This window comes from Pogoniulus pusillus, chromosome 10 (genome assembly GCF_015220805.1).
Source record: "Pogoniulus pusillus isolate bPogPus1 chromosome 10, bPogPus1.pri, whole genome shotgun sequence".
In the NCBI taxonomy this organism is placed as follows: Eukaryota; Metazoa; Chordata; class Aves; order Piciformes; family Lybiidae; genus Pogoniulus; species Pogoniulus pusillus.
This window is the reverse complement of record NC_087273.1, coordinates 4399682-4418199: the sequence shown is the minus strand read 5'-3', so window position 1 is coordinate 4418199 and position 18518 is coordinate 4399682. Positions and strand designations below refer to the sequence as shown.

Here is an 18518-nt window from a genome sequence, read left to right as displayed (position 1 = left end):
TTCCATTTTGGTCCCCCCCTAGAATGCCCTGGGGGACAGTGGCAAATCTGTTGCACAAGCCCAGGTAGATGCCATGAGTTGGTCTTCCCTTGTCCTCTCCTTTCCTTCTCCTCAGTTCTGCTGCTACTCCCTTCACAGAGCACACCTGCATGGGGGCTGCAAGCACTCCTCTGACAGACTGAGCTGGAACAGAACCTTTTTATTGTGCAGTTGTTCTTCCAAACAGCTTCCCAGGCACATCTGGTTTTGAAACCCACTCATTAAAAAGCCTCCTCCTTGCCCTGCACTCAAACCCCAAGGGGCTGGCAGCACCCTGGTAAAGCTTAAAAAGAAGAAGCAGGTTGAGAGGTTGTGGTTGGCTTCCCTTCTGTGCTCAGAAGATCTGCAGCTGCTGGCAAGGTTGCAGGGTATGCAAAGAAAAGCCTACAGCAGCTTCTCTTGAGGTGTTCTCACCCTGACAGAGGCCCAGGCCATGCATGGGAAAGGCACAGCCAGCCAGAAAAGCCACCACCAAACAGTCTCCTGCCCCAAAGGGAGAGATGTTAGCCTGGCCAGTCAGGTTGGTCCCCCAGGATGCTCTAAGGTCACTGATGTCCCTCTCTGATGGCTGAGGGGCAGGTGGTGTGCTTGGGCTCTTGAATTCTCTTGCTCTCTGGAGAACAAAAGAGGTCTGAGCAGGTCAGGAAGTGCAAAGCTTCAGCTGCAGGGAGGTTCAGGGCAGCGCTTTCCAGCTGAGCCACCTGCCGAGTGGTGAAGGCTGATGAGCTGCGAGCCCGCTGCTCGCACAGGGTTCGGTGGGGTGCTGGTGAGCTCCTCTCCTCTCCTCTCCTCTCCTTTCCTCCTGGGGGTGCAGGCAGTGAGAGCAGAGGCAGAGGAAGCAGCCTGCAGGGACAGCCTTTTGGAGCTTCACGCTGCCACAGCTCCATCTGCTGACTCTGCTCTCCTGGCCCGGAGAACGCCCAGAGGGAGGCCCTGGGCAGCTGCTTTCCCCTGCATGCTCCCTGCCCTTGGCTTGCTTTGCCTGTCCCCACTTTCTACCCAGAGATGTCCTCAAGCGACCACAACCCCTCCTGGGGCTTCCCCACAGGCTGCAGGCAGAAGCAAGAGCTGCAGAGCCAAGCCTAAGCTGCTGCTGAGCCTCTCTGCAGGCAAGCTTCTGGAGGAGCTGCTGCAGGGCCATGCTTGGCAGAAGCCAGGGCCAGAGGGCAGGCTGCCTGTCCCCCTGGCAGAGCCCCTGGCACAGCCTGAGAAGCTGCTGCAGCTCCGTGTGCGGTGTGGGGAAGAGCTCCCTGCTCCAGTGCAATGACCCAGGCTGGCCCAGAAGCCAAACCAGGCCCTTCCCTCCCTGAGCTAACTGTGCCAGGAGGAATGGAGGCCATGCCACAGCAGCTGGGAGAGGCAGGGAGGGCAGTGAAGTGGTGGCAGCTGCCAGCTGCACCCTGTGGGGGGGCTGAGGAGATGCTGTCTGAGGTGGGGGGAGTTCTTTTTCGTTTGTTTTATGCAAAAGCCCTGAGGGTTGGGGACTGCCTCTTGGCTAAGGTCCCCTCCAACCCAAACCACCTTCTGACCCTGTGATGCCACATCCAGAAGACCACCAGGCAGCCTCCCCACTGCTGCCAGGGTGGCATCCCTCGCCAGGACTCAAGCCGAGGGCAGGAGAGGGGAATGTCCAGGCTTTAACTTGCCCTTGGAAGTTCACCCCTCTGCAGCACTTAAATGCAGGCAAGAGCCTTGGCATTTCTGACCACGTAGAAGCCATAGGAGAAGGCTGGGAGGCCCAGGAGGCTGCCAGGCCCCAGGGGCTGCTCGATGAGCTCCGGCAGGGTTCGGTCATCCAGCATGCGCAGCAGGCGGCCGTTCAGCTCCAGCGACCTGCGGGCACAGGGGGGCTGCTGGGCACCCTGCTGGCAGGGCTCAGGGCAGCTGATGGGTGACTGATGCTGGGCAGGCCTCAAGAGGCAGGGGGCAGGCTCTGCTCAGTGCTCTCCTCTGACAGGACCGGGAGCAATGGACACGAACTGGAAGCCAGGAGGTTCCCCCTCGATGTGAGGAGAAACTACAGCAGGAGGAGTGATGGAGGCCTGGAGGAGGCTGCCCAGAGAGGTTGTGGAGTCTCCTTCTATGGAGAGCCTCCTGTGAGCTCTCCTCCTTGCAAACTGAGACCTTGCTGCTTCCAGACAAGCATCAATCTGCCTCTCAGAGCTGTCAGCCTGCAGGGGACCTGAGCAATGATCACAACTACTTTAAGGGTGGGGGGCAAGAAGCAGGGGCCAGGCTCTGCTCAGTGCTCTCCTGTGACAGGACCAGGAGCAATGGACATGAACTGGAAGCCAGAAGGTCCCACCTGAACAGGAGGAGAAACTTGTTTGGTGTGAGGGTGCTGCAGGCCTGGAGCAGGCTGCCCAGAGAGGTTGTGGAGTCTCCTGTCTCCTCCTAGGGAGAGCTTCCAAAGCCACCTGGATGGGTTCCTGTGTGACCTGCCCTGGCTTTGGCAGGGGGCTGGACTGGCTGCTCCCTAGAGGTCCCTTCCAGCCCCACCATTCTGTGACTCCGTGGCTCTCTTGACTGTATGGGCAGCTGTGCTGTGTGTGTGCCTCTGAGCACAAACAGCTCTGGGCCTGCCTGTAAGCATGAGGTGAGGCCCAAAGTCAAACCGAGCTTGCCCTGAGGTGTTTCTGTGCCCACACATCTGCTGCAGCCCCCTGCAAGGACTCCTGCAGGGTCCATTTCTGGCTAAAAGCAGAGCAGGCTTTGAGGAGTAGCAATGCTGACATCTGTTCTCCTGCAAGTATCAAGCTCCCTCCTGTGCTCCCAGAGCAGAGCCTTCCCATGCTGATGGTGGTAACAAGCAAAGAAGCCACAGGAGGCCTGGGCACGTTGTTCTGGGGCAGGAGCCAGCACCTGGGCCACCAATACACCTCTGCTTGTGCAGGAGGAAAGACTTCAGCAGCTGAACCAGAGCCCTGAGGCCCTGCTAGGAAAAGAATTGCCAAGTGACATCAAACAAGGGTCACTGTGCCTCAGCAAGCTGTCAGCAGCCTGGGTTTGATAGAATCACAGAATGGGTTGGCTTGGAAGGGACCTCAAAGATCATCCAGTTCCATCCCCCTGCCATAGGCAGGGACACCAGCCCAGCTTGCTCAGGACCTCATCCAACCTGGCCTTGAACACCTCCTGGCAAGGGGCATCCACAACCTCCCTGGGCAACCTGTGCCAGTGTCTCCTCACCCTCACTGGCAAGAATTTCTTCTTCATCTCCATTCTCAATCTCCTCTCCTCCTCTCTCCTGGCTCAAAGCCATTGCCCCTGGTCCTGGCACTCCCAGCCCTTGCCAAAAGTCCCTCCCCAGCTCTCCTGTAGCTCCTAAGGTCTCCCTGCAGCCTTCCCTTCCCTTCCTCAGGCTGAGCAGCCCCAACTCTTTCAGCCTCTTTCCATATCAGAGGTTCTCCATCCCTCTGACCACCCTTGAGGCACCCTCAGGACCCTGCAGCCCTGACTTAACAGGAATCAGACTTTACTCAGAGCCCAAAGAGTGACCTCTTTCCCCGCCACGGCTTTTAACACTGACCAAGGTGAGGTTTTACAGACCACCTACCTCTCCTCCCAAGCCTTTCCAGGGGGCCAGGAGGACCTGCAGGCTCACCTGGAGAGAATGTTCTCTTTGCCATGAGGCAGCAAGAGGTACTGGTCCAGCTGCTTGCTCAGGAGGTGCTCTGGCAGCCGCAGGTGCTGGGTCACGTTGTAGAGGTTCAAGGCAAACAGCGTCACGTCCCCTGCTCTGTATCTGGGGCTGCAAGGCAGAGAGGTGGTGGTGGGGATCAGGAGAGAGGCTTTGCAGCATCCTCACTCTGCCCCACATTGCTTTTCTGGGCTTAGGCTGTGGCCAGGGGCTGGGTTTCTGGAGTATTTTGCTCCTTCTGGAGGCTTACTGGAGGGGGTTTGTGCAGTGGAGGTAGACTCGGAGCTTCCTCTCATCGGCTCCTACCAGGCTGACCTTCAGCACCTTGGTACCCACCAGCTTCTTGTAGAGGAGGGAGAGCCAATAGTCCTGGGAGGCACAAAAAGCAGAGTCAGCTCCTCTGTAGGTGCCAGCAAGCTGCACACAGTGCTGAACGTCTCACTTGGCTCCGATTTCAGGAGGGGTTTCCTCCCATCGAAGTTGTCCTGGCCAAGTTTTCCACCCCATCTGCTTCCCTCCCCTGCAGGCAGCCTGGCCAGAGAGCTGCACAGGTTACTGCTCTCACACACACCTCACAGCTCTTCCCCTGCTGGGGACAGGTGGGTTGTAGCTTGGAGGCAGCCTTGTGCCGGGCAGGGAGCACCTCAGCGCTGAGTACCTCACCCTGCAGGACAGTCTGTGCCCAAGCCATGGGCACGATGCAGGCAGGAAGCCCCCAGGGGCTCTGGCATCTTCAACAGACATTTTTGCAGGGTCACAGAAAGGTTTGGGCTGGAAAAGCTCTCTGAGGTCGTTGAGTCCAACCTGCCACCTAAGACCACCATGGCCACTAAACTATGGCCCCAGGTGCCATGGAATCATAGAATCAGGCAGGTTGGAAGAGACCTCCAAGCTCAGCCAGCCCAACCTAGCACCCAGCCCTGGCCAAGCAACCAGACCATGGCACTAAGTGCCCCAGCCAGGCTTGGCTTCAACACCTCCAGGCACAGCAACTCCACCACCTCCCTGGGCAGCCCATTCCAATGCCAATCACTCTCTCTGACAACAACTTCCTCCTAACATCCAGCCTGGACCTGCCCTGGCACAGCTTGAGACTGTCCCCTTCTTCTGTTGCTGTTTGCCTGGCAGCAGAGCCCAACCCCACCTGGCTACAGCCTCCCTGCAGGTAGTTGTAGACAGCCATGAGATGGACACAGGTTTCTTGAAGACCTCCAGGCATGGGGACTCCATCACCTCCCTGGGCAGCCTCTGCCAATCCCTGAGCACTCTTGCTGCATTTTTCCTCCTCTCCAACCTAGCCCTCCCCTGGCACAATTTCAGGCCATTTCCCCTTCTGTCACCTGGTACAAGGGAGCAGAGCCCAACCCCACCCCACTGCAACCTCCTCTCAGACAGCTGCAGAGAGCAATCAGCTCTGCCTTCAGCCTCCTCTTCTCCACACCAAACACCCCCAGCTCCCTCAGCTGCTCCTCCCCAGCCCTCTTCTCCAGACCCTTCCTCACCTGCCTTGCCCTTCTCTGCACTTACTCCAGCTCCCCAGTGTCCTTCTTGTAGTGAGGGCCCCAAAACTGACCCCAGCACTCAAGGTGTGGGCTCACCAGTGCTGAGCCCAGGGGCACAACCCCTGCCCTACACCATCCATGGGCATGGCCATGGGCAGGGACCCCTCCCACCAGCCCAGCTTGCTCAAGGCCTCATCCAGCCTGGCCTTCAACACCTCCAGGGAGGGAGCAGCCACAACCTCCCTGGGCAGCCTGTTCCAGCCAACTCTGGGTGCAAAGCCAAGCGTGGGTAGGACACTCTCAGCCACCTCTCCCTGCTGCCTTGCCCCCCAGATCCCATGCAGCCCGGGGAGATGCCATACGTACCGGCAAGGGCTCGAAGTTGGCATCCACCAGGTGATAGGTGCCTGCTCCAAAGAAAACCTGCCTCATCACCACATCAATGCCCTGCCTGGCTGACAGCCCCAGCTTGTCCAGCCACCTGCCAAGAAAAGGAAGCCAAGAGGATGCAGGTGAAATCACTGACCTCAGCTGTACATCACTGACCCTCTGCAGGCAGCTCAGCAAGCAGGAAAGCCAAGCATCAGAGCCTGCTGCTGAGCTGCTGACAACCACACAACCACCTGCAGGTCAAGTCTTGCATCGATTGTCACCCAAATAAAGGTAAGGCCTGCAGCAGGCTGCCCAGAGAGCCTGTGGAGAGCCTCTTTCCCTGGAGAGATTCCATCTTCGATCACGTTGGGTGATTCTGTGCTCCACAACCTCCCTGGAGGTGTTCAAGGCCAGGTTGGATGACCTTGAGTGACCTCTTCTAGTGAGAGGTGTCCCTGCCTATGGCACAGGGGAGGGTTGGAACTGGCTGAGCTTTGAGGTCCCTTCCAACCTAAACCACTCAATGAGTCTACTCACATGAAGCCAGCAATGTAAGTGTTGGACAGCTTGGGGGCTCCCCCTCCGTAGGCAGAGCTCGTCTCTCCCAGCCAGACCTTCTTGCCAGGCACGGTGCCATCAACAATCTGGCCAGAGTGAGGTAGGGAAGAGGAGAAAGGGACAAGAGTTCAGCCTTTTGGCTGCTGAAATGATGAGCAAAGAACACTTTGGGCGTGCGCAGGATGTTTGCGTCCCCAGGGCTTACAGCAGCTGAGGCAGGAGGCCACCCAGATGGGACCAAACAGGTTGGCTTCCCCCTTCCTCCTCATGTCCATGCTTGTAAAATGAGGCAAACAGCAGCAGAAGCCAAGGCCTGGGAGGCCTCCAGGGCTCAGTTGTGGTGAACCCCAAGTTATGTGGTTAGCAGGTGGGGCAGGGAGTGGGGGGTGCCCAGAAATGGCATCCCCAGGCAATGACTGGAGGAGCAGGTAGGAGGTTTGTGAGAGTGATGGGAGAGGACAGGAAGACTGACAACAACCAGAGCTGGCCCCACAAGCCCTTCTGTTGTGATGGCAACCATTCCTGAGGCAGAGCCAGGAGAAAATGGGAGGCACTGGATCACTGCAACAGGTCCCAGAATCACAGAACCACACAATTGGTTGGGCTGGAGGAGACCTTGGAGGGCATCCAGCCCAACCAGCCTCTAACTCTGCCAAGGCTGGGGCCCAGCCATGGCCCTCAGCACCACAGCTCTGCCTCTCTGAAACACCTCCAGGGATGGGCATTCAACCACCTCCCTGGGCAGCCTGGGCCAGGCTTTGAGAGCCCTTTCAGGGAAGAAGTTTCTTCTAATGTCCAACCTAAACATCCTTTGGGGCAACCTGAGGCCATTTCCTCTCCTCCTGTCACTTGTTCTTAGAGCAACCCCAACCTGGCTCCAGTCTGCTCTCTGGAGCTGCAGAGAGCAATGAGCTCTGCCCTCAGCCTCCTCTTCCCCACGCTGCACACCCCCAGCTCCCTTAGCTGCCCCTCCCCAGCCCTCTTCTCCAGACCCTTCCCCACCTTCCTTGCCCTTCTCTGCACCTCCCCCAGCCCCTCAATGTCCTTCTTGCAGTGAGGGTCCCAATCCTGACCCAGCACTCAAGCTGTGGCCTCAGCAGTGCTGGGGACAGGGGAGGACAATCCCTGCCCTGCTCCTGCTGCCCACACCACTGCTGATTCAGGCCAGGCTCTTGGATTCTGTGCTCCACAACCTCCCTGGAGGTGTTCAGGACCAGCTTCAGGACCTGGTGCCCTCCCTGGCTACCCAGGCACACCTCTGTGTGGCACATTGGGCACCATGCCTGCTGCATGGGCAGCCTTTGGGACCCATTTCTTATGAGCATTGTCAATCGTTGGGCTTGAATCAGACAGAGAGCAGCAGGCAAGCTTTGAGGAGCCCTCTTCATTGCCAGCAAGAAACTGCACTGCCTGGCCCCTCTGCCAAGCCCCTGGAAACTACAGATGGGAAGGATGGAAGAGGAAATGTCACCTGCAGGACTTGGTGTACATCTGTGGCAAAGCTATCCAGCACCTTGGGGCTCAGGAAGTCCTTCCTGGTGGCACTTCGTCCGTTCACGTAGTAACTACAGATGGGAGAAGCACAGCAACAGCCTCGGGCCAGAGGGAGGCAAGCAGCAGCCCCTGCTGCACAGCACCCACGGTGCCCACAGCCTTGGCACCCTTAAGAAAGAGACCTCTGAGATCATCCAACCCGACCCCACCCTGGCCATCAAACCGTGGCCCCCAGGTGCCATGGGCACACCTGGCTGGAAGCCCTCCAGGGATGGGCACCCAAGGAAAGGCTGAAAGGGTTATTCCAGCACCTCCTTGCTGCCTGCTGAGGAAGGCACTCAAAGCCTGGCACAGGCTGCCCAGGCAGGTGGTTGGATGCCCAGCACTTGCACTGCTGAGGAGCAGGCAGGCTGCAGCAGGGTGCTGGAGGCATCCCGGTGCTACTTACTGGTGCCAGGTGACAGCGTCCAGCGCCTTCCCCCCTGACTTCAGGAAGCTCCAAGCAGAGAGGATGCAGAGGAGAGAAGGGGGTGAGAAGGCACAAGGGGGAAGATGTAGCCACAGCTCACCCCCAGCTGCCACACACAGCCCTGCCCTCTGCTGCCACACACAGCCCTGCCCTCTGCTGCCACACACAGCCCTGCCCTCTGCTGCCACACACAGCCCTGCACTTGTCCACTTCTTTGGTGTGAGGCTGCTGCAGGCCTGGAGCAGACTGCCCAGAGAGGCTGTGGAGTCTCTTCTGGAGACTTTCCAGCCCCACCTGGATGTGTTGCTGTGTGCCCTGCTTGGGCTGGATCATCTCCAGCCTGCACCATTCTGCAACTCTCAGCTTTGTCCATCCTTACCTACTGACTTAAACCCTGCCTAGAGGCCCTGGATGCAGGCAAGGCACCACTAGAGCCCTCTGCCTAGCCAGGAGGTGCTGGCAGGGCCCCACTCTCACCTCCTCAGCAGCCTCTGGGTGTGCTTTCGGGGCTGCCCCACGTCGGGTCCGTAGAGCTTTGCCTGCTTGTAGAGGCTGTAGTTGCTGAGCAGTTGGCGCAGGTGGAGGAAGTCCTGCCCCAGCTGGTGCCCATCAATGTAGGTGCCAGACTTCTTCCTGAAGCTGTTGGGCTCTGCACAAGCAGACAATCATAGAATGGGTTGGGTTGGAAGGGACCTCCAAAGCTCATCCAGTCCAACTGCCCTGCACTCAGCAGGGACATCCTCCACTAGAGCAGGTTGCCCACAGCCCTGTCCTTTGGATCATAGAATCAGTCAGGGTTGGAAGGGACCACAAGGATCAGCCAGTTCCAAACCCCCTGCCGTGCCCAGGGACACCCTACCCTAGAGCAGGCTGCACACAGCCTCAGCCAGCCTGGCCTGAAACACCTCCAGCCATGGGGCCTCAACCACCTCCATGGGCAACCCATTCCAGCCTCTCTCATGCTCAACAACTTCCTCCTCACCTCCAGGCTGACTCTCCCCACCTCCAGCTTTGCTCCACTCCCCCCAGTCCTCTCACTCCCTGACAGCCTCAAAAGTCCCTCCCCAGCTTTTTTGTAGCCCCCTTCAGATCTTGGAAGGCCACAAGAAGGTCACCTGGGAGCCTCCTCTTCTCCAGCCTGCACAGCCCCAACTCTTTCAGTCTGTGCTCACAGCAGAGCTGCTGCAGCCTCTGAGCATCCTCCTGGCCCTGCTCTGGACACTCTCCAGCATCTCCACATCTCTCTTGTCCCAGGGGCTCCAGAACTGGATGCAGTACTCCAGGTGGGGTCTCAGCAGAGTAGAGCAGAGGGGGAGAATCACCTCCCTGGCCCTGCTGGCCACACTTCTGCTGCAGCCCAGGCTCTGCTTGGATTTCTGGGCTGCAAGTGGCTCCTGTTGAGCTTCTCCTCCAGCAGCACCCCCACGTCCCTCTCCTCGGGGCTGCTCTCCAGCCACTCACTGCCCAGCCTGCAGTTGTGCTTGGCATTGCACACTCACTGCTCAGCCTTGGGTGACCCTGCCCTGGCAGGAGGGTTTGCCTCAGCGCTCTCTCTCCAGAGGTCCCTTCCAACCCCTATCGTTGTGTGAGTCTGTGACTGCCACCCAGAACACCCAAACCCTCCCAGCCTGGGGCGATTTCTCTGCAGGTGAGCAGAGGCCTGGCCCGGGGAGCAGGCTGCACACTCACCATTGCCAAGCTCCCAGGAGATGTTGTAGCTGCGGGAGGAGCAGTAGCCCAGCAGCGCGCGGGCGTTGGAGCTGTCCCACTGGAGGCCATCCCTGCGCAGCAGGGCGTTGAGCCCAAAGATGAGCTGAAGCCCTGAGCAGTTGGCAAAGCTGTGGAGGATGTCCAGAGTGTGCCCTGAGTGCAGGAGGAAGTCAGGGAGGAGGTTAGCTGAGGGGCTGCTGCCTGCTGCTTGAGCTCTGGCCAGGCCACAGCCTTATGCTGCCCATGCTCGTTCCGCCTGGTGCTGCGGATGTGCCAAGCTCTCCTGGCTGCACAAGAGAGGCCACATCTTGCTCTGGGCCAGCCTGCAAGGGGTGGAGGTCCTGCCAGCTCTTGCAGCACCCACAACACTGCTATGGTCTGGGAAAAGATCCCCTAGGAACATTTCACCCACTTAGAAGAAAGGAGATTGTCAGTGGGTTCAGCTCCCAGCAGCTTGTGACCCTTCTCAGGGAGCCAGGGAATTGTGCTGCAGGGTGGCATTCCAGGTGGGAATGTGGAGTGCAGATCCACACTCACTGAGTGTGCTGCAGTCCAGAGGGGTTGGTGGGAAAACAGCAGTGACAGGACAGAGATGAGCACAGGAGCCATGCACCAGAGCATTGCTGCAGGAGGTTAGCCACAGTGAGACAGAGAAAAGTTTGGCTTGGCAAAGCCTTCTGAGATCCTCCAGCCCAACCTCCGACCCAGCACCACCAAACCATGGCCCCAGGGGCCACGGCCACACCTTTCTGGGACACCTCCAGGGATGTGGACTCCACCACCTCCCTGGGCAGCCCATTCCAATGCCAATCACTCTCTCTGCCAACAACTTCCTCCTAACATCCAGCCTAGACCTCCCCTGACACAACTTCAGACTCTGTCCCCTTCTTCTGTTGCTGCTTGCCTGGCAGAAGAGCCCAACCCCACCTGGCTACAGCCTCCCTTCAGGGAGCTGCAGACAGCAATGAGCTCTGCCCTGAGCCTCCTCTGCTGCAGGCTGCACACCCCCAGCTCCCTCAGCCTCTCCTCACAGGGCTGTGCTCCAGGCCCCTCCCCAGCTTTGGCGCCCTCCTGTGGACACCTTCCAGTACTGCAACATCTCTCTGCAATGGAGGAGCCCAAAGCTGGACACAGCACTCAAAGGGTGTCCTGAGCAGTGCTGAGCACAGGGGCAGAAGAATCTCCCTTGTCCTGCTGCCCACACTGCTCCTGAGCCAGCCCAGGATGCAGTGAGGCCTCCCCTCAGCCTCCTCTTCCCCAGACTGACTTTTCCTGCAACTTGCTATCAACTCCAGCAGTGACCCCCTGAAAGCCTTACCTGTGATAGTGGTGTTCTTGTGCCTCCTCCACGGCTGCTCTGCCAGCAGCAGCCTCTCCTGGCGGGGCCACTGGGCCAGCAGCAGCCTCTGGAGGGCAGCAATGGCAGGCTGGGAGCCACAAGCCTCTGCAGGGCAGAAGAAGGGAGAAGGAATGAAGCATCTGTCCCTGCGCTGCAGCGTGGTGACAGCTGCAGCCCTCCAGGGGAATGCCACAGCCTGGCTGCTGGCTTCAGGCCTCCACTGCTCTGGGGCACACTGCTGTCACCAGGGACACCGCTTTCCTGCCACCAGGGTCACCACTCTCCTGCCAGCACTGCTGTCACCAGGGTCACCACTCTCCTGCCAGCACTGATGCCAGCAGTGTCACCGCTCTCCTGCTGCCAGAGTCATTGCTCTCCTGCCAGCACTGATGCCAGCAGTGTCACCACTCTCCTGCCACCTGAGTCACCACTCTCCTGCCAGCACTGCTGCCAGCAGTGTCACCACTCTCCTGCCAGCACTGATGCCAGCAGTGTCACCACTCTCCTGCCGCCAGAGTCATTGCTCTCCTGCCAGCACTGATGCCAGCAGTGTCACCACTCTCCTGCCACCTGAGTCACCACTCTCCTGCCAGCACTGCTGCCAGCAGTGTCACCACTCTCCTGCCAGCACTGATGCCAGCAGTGTCACCACTCTCCTGCCGCCAGAGTCATTGCTCTCCTGCCAGCACTGATGCCAGCAGTGTCACCGCTCTCCTGCTGCCAGAGTCATTGCTCTCCTGCCAGCACTGATGCCAGCAGTGTCACCACTCTCCTGCCACCTGAGTCACCACTCTCCTGCCAGCACTGCTGCCAGCAGTGTCACCACTCTCCTGCCAGCACTGATGCCAGCAGTGTCACCACTCTCCTGCCGCCAGAGTCATTGCTCTCCTGCCAGCACTGATGCCAGCAGTGTCACCACTCTCCTGCCACCTGAGTCACCACTCTCCTGCCAGCACTGCTGCCAGCAGTGTCACCACTCTCCTGCCAGCACTGATGCCAGCAGTGTCACCACTCTCCTGCCGCCAGAGTCATTGCTCTCCTGCCAGCACTGATGCCAGCAGTGTCACCACTCTCCTGCCACCTGAGTCACCACTCTCCTGCCAGCACTGCTGCCAGCAGTGTCACTGCTCTCCTGCTGCCAAGATCACCTCACTCCTGCCACCAGGGTCACCACATTCCTGCTGCCAGTGTCACCTCACTCCCACCTGCGGTGTCACCACTCTCCCATCGGCGATGTCACCATACTCCTGCCAGCAGTGCCACTGCTCTCCTGCTGGCAGTGTCACTGTATTCCTGCCATCAATGTCACTGCTCTCCTGCCAGCAGTGCCACCTCACTCCTGCTGCCAGCAGTGCCACTGCTCTCCTGCTGGCAGTGTCACTGTATTCCTGCCATCAATGTCACTGCTCTCCTGCCAGCAGTGCCACCTCACTCCTGCTGCCAGCAGTGCCACTGCTCTCCTGCCAGCAGTGTCAGCAGAAGAGAAAGCTGCCCTGACACCTGAACCTGAGCCCCAGAGAGCACAGGATGTGAGAACCCTTTGGGTTGGAGCAGACCCCCAGGGTCACCCAGCCCAGCCAGCAACCCAGCACCACCTTGGCCACTCAGCCACGTCCCCAGGTGCCATGGCCACAGGTTTCTTGGACACCTCCAGGGATGGGGACTCCACCACCTCCCTCCCAGCTTAAGGTGCTGGAGGCAGAGGGGTGAGGCAGGCTGAGCTGTGCTGACACCAGGGCAGTCCCAGGGAGCTCTTCCAGCTGCAGCACCACCCAGGAAGCCTGCTCCCAGACAGCTGGCAGGGCCTTGGTGCCTGAGGAGCAGATAAGGCACACCCCAGGGTGCAGCAGGGTTCCTGGCCTGTCTCACTTCCTCAGCCCCCTGTCTGGTGCAGGGCAACGTGCCCAGTGCTCCTGCAGCCATGCTGGCACAAGTCCTGACACTTTGACTTCCAGGCTGACGTTTCCTTGGCATGCAAACCAGGCCCAAGCTGGAACTGGAGAGGAGGACACGAGCTGGAGCCCCCCAGAGAGGAGGTGGCTGCTCAGCAGAGCAGTGCAGTGGCAAAAGCACCACTTGACTTGAAAACTCCACTCACTGTGGAGTGATGTGCAACCAGAGGGCACCTTCCCACCTCAAGCACCTCCTGTGCTCACTCCTGCTGTGCTTACATCTCTGCTCCATGCAGAGATGGACTTTAGCCAGTGGGAACCTCCCACAGCAGGACCAAGCTCTGGCAGCTGGCAGTGGTCCAGTGTGTCTGCACTTGCTGGCAGAGCTGCACCTCCAGCCCAGCTCAGGCTCTGGCCAGGACAGAGGAAGCTGTGTCCTCACCAGGTTCTTCCTTCCACCTGTTACTTCATCTTCACAGAGAAATGCCAGCCCTGGAGCTGTCTTTGGCTGTCCCCAGGCAGCAGGGGAGCTCCCAAGTCTGTAGCAGGGAGCAGAGGGTGGCAAAGGGAGAGCCCCAGCAGATGCTGGGGGGAACAGGAGGGACCATGTGCCCCTCCTCCTCGCCTACCCACAGCTGGGAAAGCTGCTCCCATGAACTGTGCTGAAGCTCCATGGATCTGCTCTCCAGGGAGGAGACCAATTCTGAGCCCTTGGAGGAGGCCAGCCCTGATGGCAATGCCCTTGTGGCATCCCTAGCTGGCATCAAAGCCACCTCCTAAGGCCCAGATGTCTGACGTGCTGGTGTTCATCTTACCTTGCTGGGCCTGCAGTTCCCAGAGGGTTTTTTCTTCCAAAGTTGAATCCTTGTAGGGATCAAAGATGAGAAAATCTGTCTCAGTGCCACCAAACCTGAGGAAGCCTGGGGCCAGGGCCGATGCCAGGGCACGCAGCTTGGCATTGCTGAGGAAGGGACACCAAGAGAGAGGAGAAATGCTGCAGCTGTGGCTTCAGGAGAGGCTAAACCCAGCACCAGCCCCAAGGGGTGAGACGTGGCAGGAGACCTGAGGTGACCCACTAAGCTCAGGGCACTCCTGACCTGAGTTGGACCTGTGCCCCAGGCCTCTGCCAGCTGTGACTGGGCTGGGAGAGCCTTGGAGAGGCAGCCATGGGCGAGAGGTGGTGCCCCAGGTGGTACTCACAGGCAGGGGGAGGTCACATCCTGGTGGCAAAGCAAGAAGAGGCTTCCACACAGGGATTAGGTTTTGTCCCCTGCCCTGTTTGGTGTTGTTGGTATGAAGCTAAGCAGAGCACCCCCGGGACGGTGGAGGGGGGATGTGAAACTGACCTGACACCAGCACTGGCAGCCAAAGCCACCACTCTGGGACCAAGAGAGGCTGAGGGACACGGTGGGGCACACCCAGCTTCAGCAACGCAGGTTGGGAGGCTGGCACAAGCTCTGCCTCTGGGACTCGGGATCACAGACTGGGTGGGTTTGAAAGGGACCTCAAGGAGCATCCAGTGCCAACTCCTAGCCATGGGCAGGGACACCTCCCACCAGCTCAGCTTGCTCAAGGCTCGTCCAGCATGGCCTTCAACACCTCCAGGCAGGAGGCAGCCGCAGCCTCCCTGGGCAACCTGTGCCAGTGTTTCCTCACCCTCACTCTCAACAACTCCTTCCTCATCTCTTCTCTCAATCTCCCCTCTCCCAGCTCAAAGCCATTGTCCCTCATCCTGGCACTCCCAGCCCTCATCAGAAGTCCCTCCCCAGCTCTCCTGGAGCCCCTTCAGGCACTGGCAGGCTGCTCTGAGGTCTCCCTGCAGCCTTCTCTTCTCCAGGCTGCACAGTCCCAACTCTCTCAGCCTGTCCCCATAGCAGAGGTTCTCCAGCCCTATGACCATCTTCACTGCCTCCTCTGGACCCTCTCCAGCAACTCCAGGTCCTTCTTGAGCTGGGGGCCCCAGAACTGGAGGCAGTGCTGCAGGTGTGGTGCACACCCCAGGCAGGATGCCCCCAGCTGTCACAGGCAATGCCACAAGGCAGGGGAGGATGCTGGATGTGTGCAAGCACTCTGCTGGGACACACAGAGCAGATCAGAGGCCACCAAGAACTTCCCCCTCCTCACGGTGGTGGTGAGGCTGAGCCCAGACTGAGCTCCAGGGTGTGTGGTTAGGACTGGAGGCTGAAGACCCTGAGCACTTCCCAGTTTGCCTTCTCCCCCCTGCCATGGTTAGGAGGAAGAGGTGAAAGTTGGTGGGAGGAGGGAAATGAGGACAGGAGAAACATCGTGGGGCTGAAAAACAGGATCAGACAGATGGGATTAAGAGAGCTTCCATTAACAACAACAAAAAGGAAAGAAGAAAAGGAATAAGAGTACAGAAACAGAGCAAAAGCAGGGAAGGAAATGCAAGAGAGAGCTCAGCACCAAGGGAGCAAGCAGGGAGCACCGTCAGAGCTCATCAGTGACGCTGACAGCCCAGAGCCCTGGGTACCTCCTCCAGGGCCGGGGTCTCCTGGGTCCCCCCCTCTGCAGGGCTGGGGTCTCCTGGGTCCCTCTTCCAGGGCCAGGGTGTCCTGGGTCCCCCTGCTCCAGGGCCAGGGTGTCCTGGGTCCCCCTGCTCCAGGGCTGGGGTCTCCTGGGTCCCTCCTGCTCCAGGGCTGGGGTCTCCTGGGTCCCTCTTCCAGGGCCAGGGTGTCCTGGGTCCCCCTGCTCCAGGGCTGGGGTCTCCTGGGTCCCTCCTGCTCCAGGGCTGGGGTCTCCTGGGTCCCTCCTGCTCCAGGGCTTAGGACTCCCTCCTGCTCCAGGGCTGGGGTCTCCTAGATGCCCCCCAGCAGGTCCCCCTGCCTAGCCCCTCCGAACCCATCCGCGCCCCCTGCCCGGAGCCCCGCGGGCAGCCCGCACTGCCCTCGGCGCCTCCTCCCTGCCCGGGCCCCGGCTGCTGCGGGACGAGGCTCACCTGAGCAGGGCCACGTATCGCGGGTCCCGGGCCAGGCTGGCGTCCAGGGTGAGCGAGAGGAACGCGGGGCTGACCTCCCTCAGCGGGCTGCCCCTCAGCCCCAGCCGCAGCTCCGCCGCCCGCTGCCCGCCCGACAGCACCGCCCGCGGCGGCACCGGCGGCACCGGCGGCACCGGCGGCGCCCGCGGCAGCAGCGGCACCGGCGGCAGCAGCGGCACCGGCGGCAGCAGCGGCACCGGCGGCAGCAGCGGCACCGGCGGCAGCAGTAACAGCAGCGGCAGCAGCAGCGGCAGCAGCATCCTCAACCCCGGGCCCGCCGCACCGCCGCCGGCGCCGGCACCACCTCGCTGAGGGCGGGGCGGGCCCGGCCCGGCCCCCGGCTGAGGAGGAGGAGGAGGAGGAGGAGGAGGAGGAGGAGGCGGAGGAGGAGGAGGAGGAGGAGGAGGAGGAGGAGGAGGAGGAGGAGGAGGAGGAGGAGGAGGAGGAGGAGGAGGAGGAGGAGGAGGAGGAGGAGGGGGATGAGGAGGAGGAGGAAGAGGATGGCAGAGCTGCGCCGGCTGCGCGCCCAGGGGCCGAGAGCGGCAGCAGCAGCAGCCCGGTCTGGGTCAGCGGCGGTGCGGCCGGCAGGAGCCTGGCCCCGGGACAGTGCTGGGGTCAGTTTTGGGTCAACCTACTCCTGCACCGTGACCTGTGCAAGCCTGGGCAGCTGCAAGCAGAAACCAGCGGCTGCGATGTTGCTGGGCACTAAGCGCTGCTGCTGCTGCTGCTGCTGCTGCTGCCCGTCGGGGGCTGAGATGTGACCCTGACATCCCAAGCAGGACACCGAGCCACAGCAGCACCCAGCGAGCCTGCAACGCCGTGACCCTGCTGCTTCCCCTCGCCCTGGGCTGCAGCCTGGCTTTGCTTCAGCTGCTGCCAGCCTGCCACTTGGAACTGCTGCCGCAAGAAGCCTCGGGCAGGCTCTGGCTCTGCCCCTCAGGTGCTGCCTGCGGTGCCCAGCCTGTGCTGCAACTCCTTTGGCAACAGGGAGCCCTGTCGGGAAGCAGCCGGCTGCAGCCACCCAGCTCCTCCTGCTTCAAGTGCAGGCTGGGGAAACGCTGGCAGGGTTTGGAACCAGGCTGAGCGCCACCAACACACCTCACATGGCCTCAGCTCTGCTTGGAGCACTCACATTCCTGATTGATCACACAAGGGGTTGGAAAGGACCTTCAGGGTCATTCAGTTCCAGCCCCCTGCCCTGGGCAGGGACACCTCCCACCAGCCCAGGCTGCTCAAGGAAACATCCACAGCCTCCCTGGGCAATCTGTGTCAGTAACCTCCTTCCTCTCTCACTCTCAACAACTTCTTCCTCATCTCCACTCTCAACAACTTCTTCCTTATCTCCACTCTCAACAACTTCTTCCTCATCTCCACTCTCAGTCTCCCCTCTCCCAGCTCAAAGCCATTGCTCCTCACCCTGTCACTCCCAGCCCTTGTCACAAGTCCCTCTCCATCTCTCCTGCAGCCCCTTCAGGTACTGGCAGGCTGCTCTAAGGTCTCCCTGCAGCCTTCTCTTCTCCACACTGAATGGCTCTCATCCAGCCTAGCCCTCAAAAATTCCAGGCTTGGAGCTTCCACAGCTTCTCTGTTCAACCTTTGCCAGTGCCTCCCCACCCTGCTGGGGAAGAATTTCTTCCTGCTGTCTAATCTAGCTGCAGCCTCTTGCAGCCCGTGCTGTTTGTTGTTGCTGCAGCTGCCTGCTGGGACACAGGGAAATTGTCCAGCCCTTATCTGTCCCTTTATTCGGGTGCAGCACTTCCCACGCTCGCCAGAGCTGAGGCAGTAATCAGCATGGCACAAGCCCTCCCCTGCCTGCTCCTTCCTGTTCCTGCTTGCTCTGCGTTTCTGCTCAGTAACTCAGCCCCAGAACGAGAAGAACGAGAACAAATGCCTCTGGTGTTGATAAACACATCCATGGCTGGGCCAGAAAGGCAACCCCAGGAGCACTCCCAGCTGGCTCAGTATCTTAGTCAGTGGAGCGCATCCTGTTTAGGGGGGACACCACCCTTTAGGACATGGAACTGCTGGAGTGGGTCCAAAGGAGGCCACAAAGATGATTTGGAGAACCTCCCCTGTGGGGACAGGCTGGGAGAGTTGGGGTTGTTCAGGTTGGAGAAGAGAAGGCTGCAGGCAGACCTTGGAGCAACCTTCCAGGAGCTGCTTAGGTGACCCTGAACTGCCCAGCGAGAGATTGCAGCCTATGGATGGCATCTTCAGGACCAAGCTGAGGGATCACCGGGACCAAGCCTCTTCTTCCCTGCCCAGGAGGACCTCTGCCTTTGATCTCCACCCACGAGTTCCAGAATGCAGCTCCGGACTCCACCTCCTGTTCCCAGTTGCCATCTGCTGCAGAGTGCAGCCTGGCACTTGTGCCCCGGCAGCAGCGGTGCCAGTGGTGACTCCTTGCCATCAGGGGCTGGTTCCACATGGGTTTGTGTCCCTGTTCCGTGGCATTGCTCTTTCTATCCCAACTGCTTTAGTTCATTTCCCACCCCATCAGCCTCTCTC

The 18518-nt window shown here is 60.1% G+C and overlaps 1 protein-coding gene across 1 annotated transcript; it reads right to left on the bottom strand.

The window, feature by feature from the left end:
• Positions 1–184: 184 nt before the first annotated feature.
• HPSE (heparanase) lies at positions 185–16270 on the bottom strand. Its single transcript, XM_064150438.1, has 12 exons — positions 15972–16270; positions 13831–13976; positions 11103–11228; positions 9764–9937; positions 8552–8723; positions 8054–8101; positions 7583–7676; positions 6091–6197; positions 5548–5662; positions 3930–4048; positions 3644–3790; positions 185–1872 (listed from the first exon to the last, which is right to left on the bottom strand). The coding sequence occupies exons 1-12, from the start codon at positions 16268–16270 to the stop codon at positions 1713–1715; spliced, it is 1707 nt and encodes a 568-aa protein (XP_064006508.1). The 3' UTR covers positions 185–1712.
• Positions 16271–18518: the final 2248 nt, after the last annotated feature.

What these genes read in the sequence shown, in the direction of transcription:
- HPSE (XM_064150438.1), bottom strand. Translation starts at nt 16,270, where the DNA reads ATGCTGCTGCCGCTGCTGCTGCCGCTGCTGTTACTGCTGCCGCCGGTG. An exon ending in ACCCAGAGGCTGCTGAGGAG is followed by an intron (nt 8,102 to 8,551) that starts GTGAGAGTGGGG and finishes CTCTGCTTGGAG; the next exon opens with CTTCCTGAAGTCAGGGGGGA. An exon ending in CCAACTTCGAGCCCTTGCCG is followed by an intron (nt 4,049 to 5,547) that starts GTACGTATGGCA and finishes TGTGCCTCCCAG; the next exon opens with GACTATTGGCTCTCCCTCCT.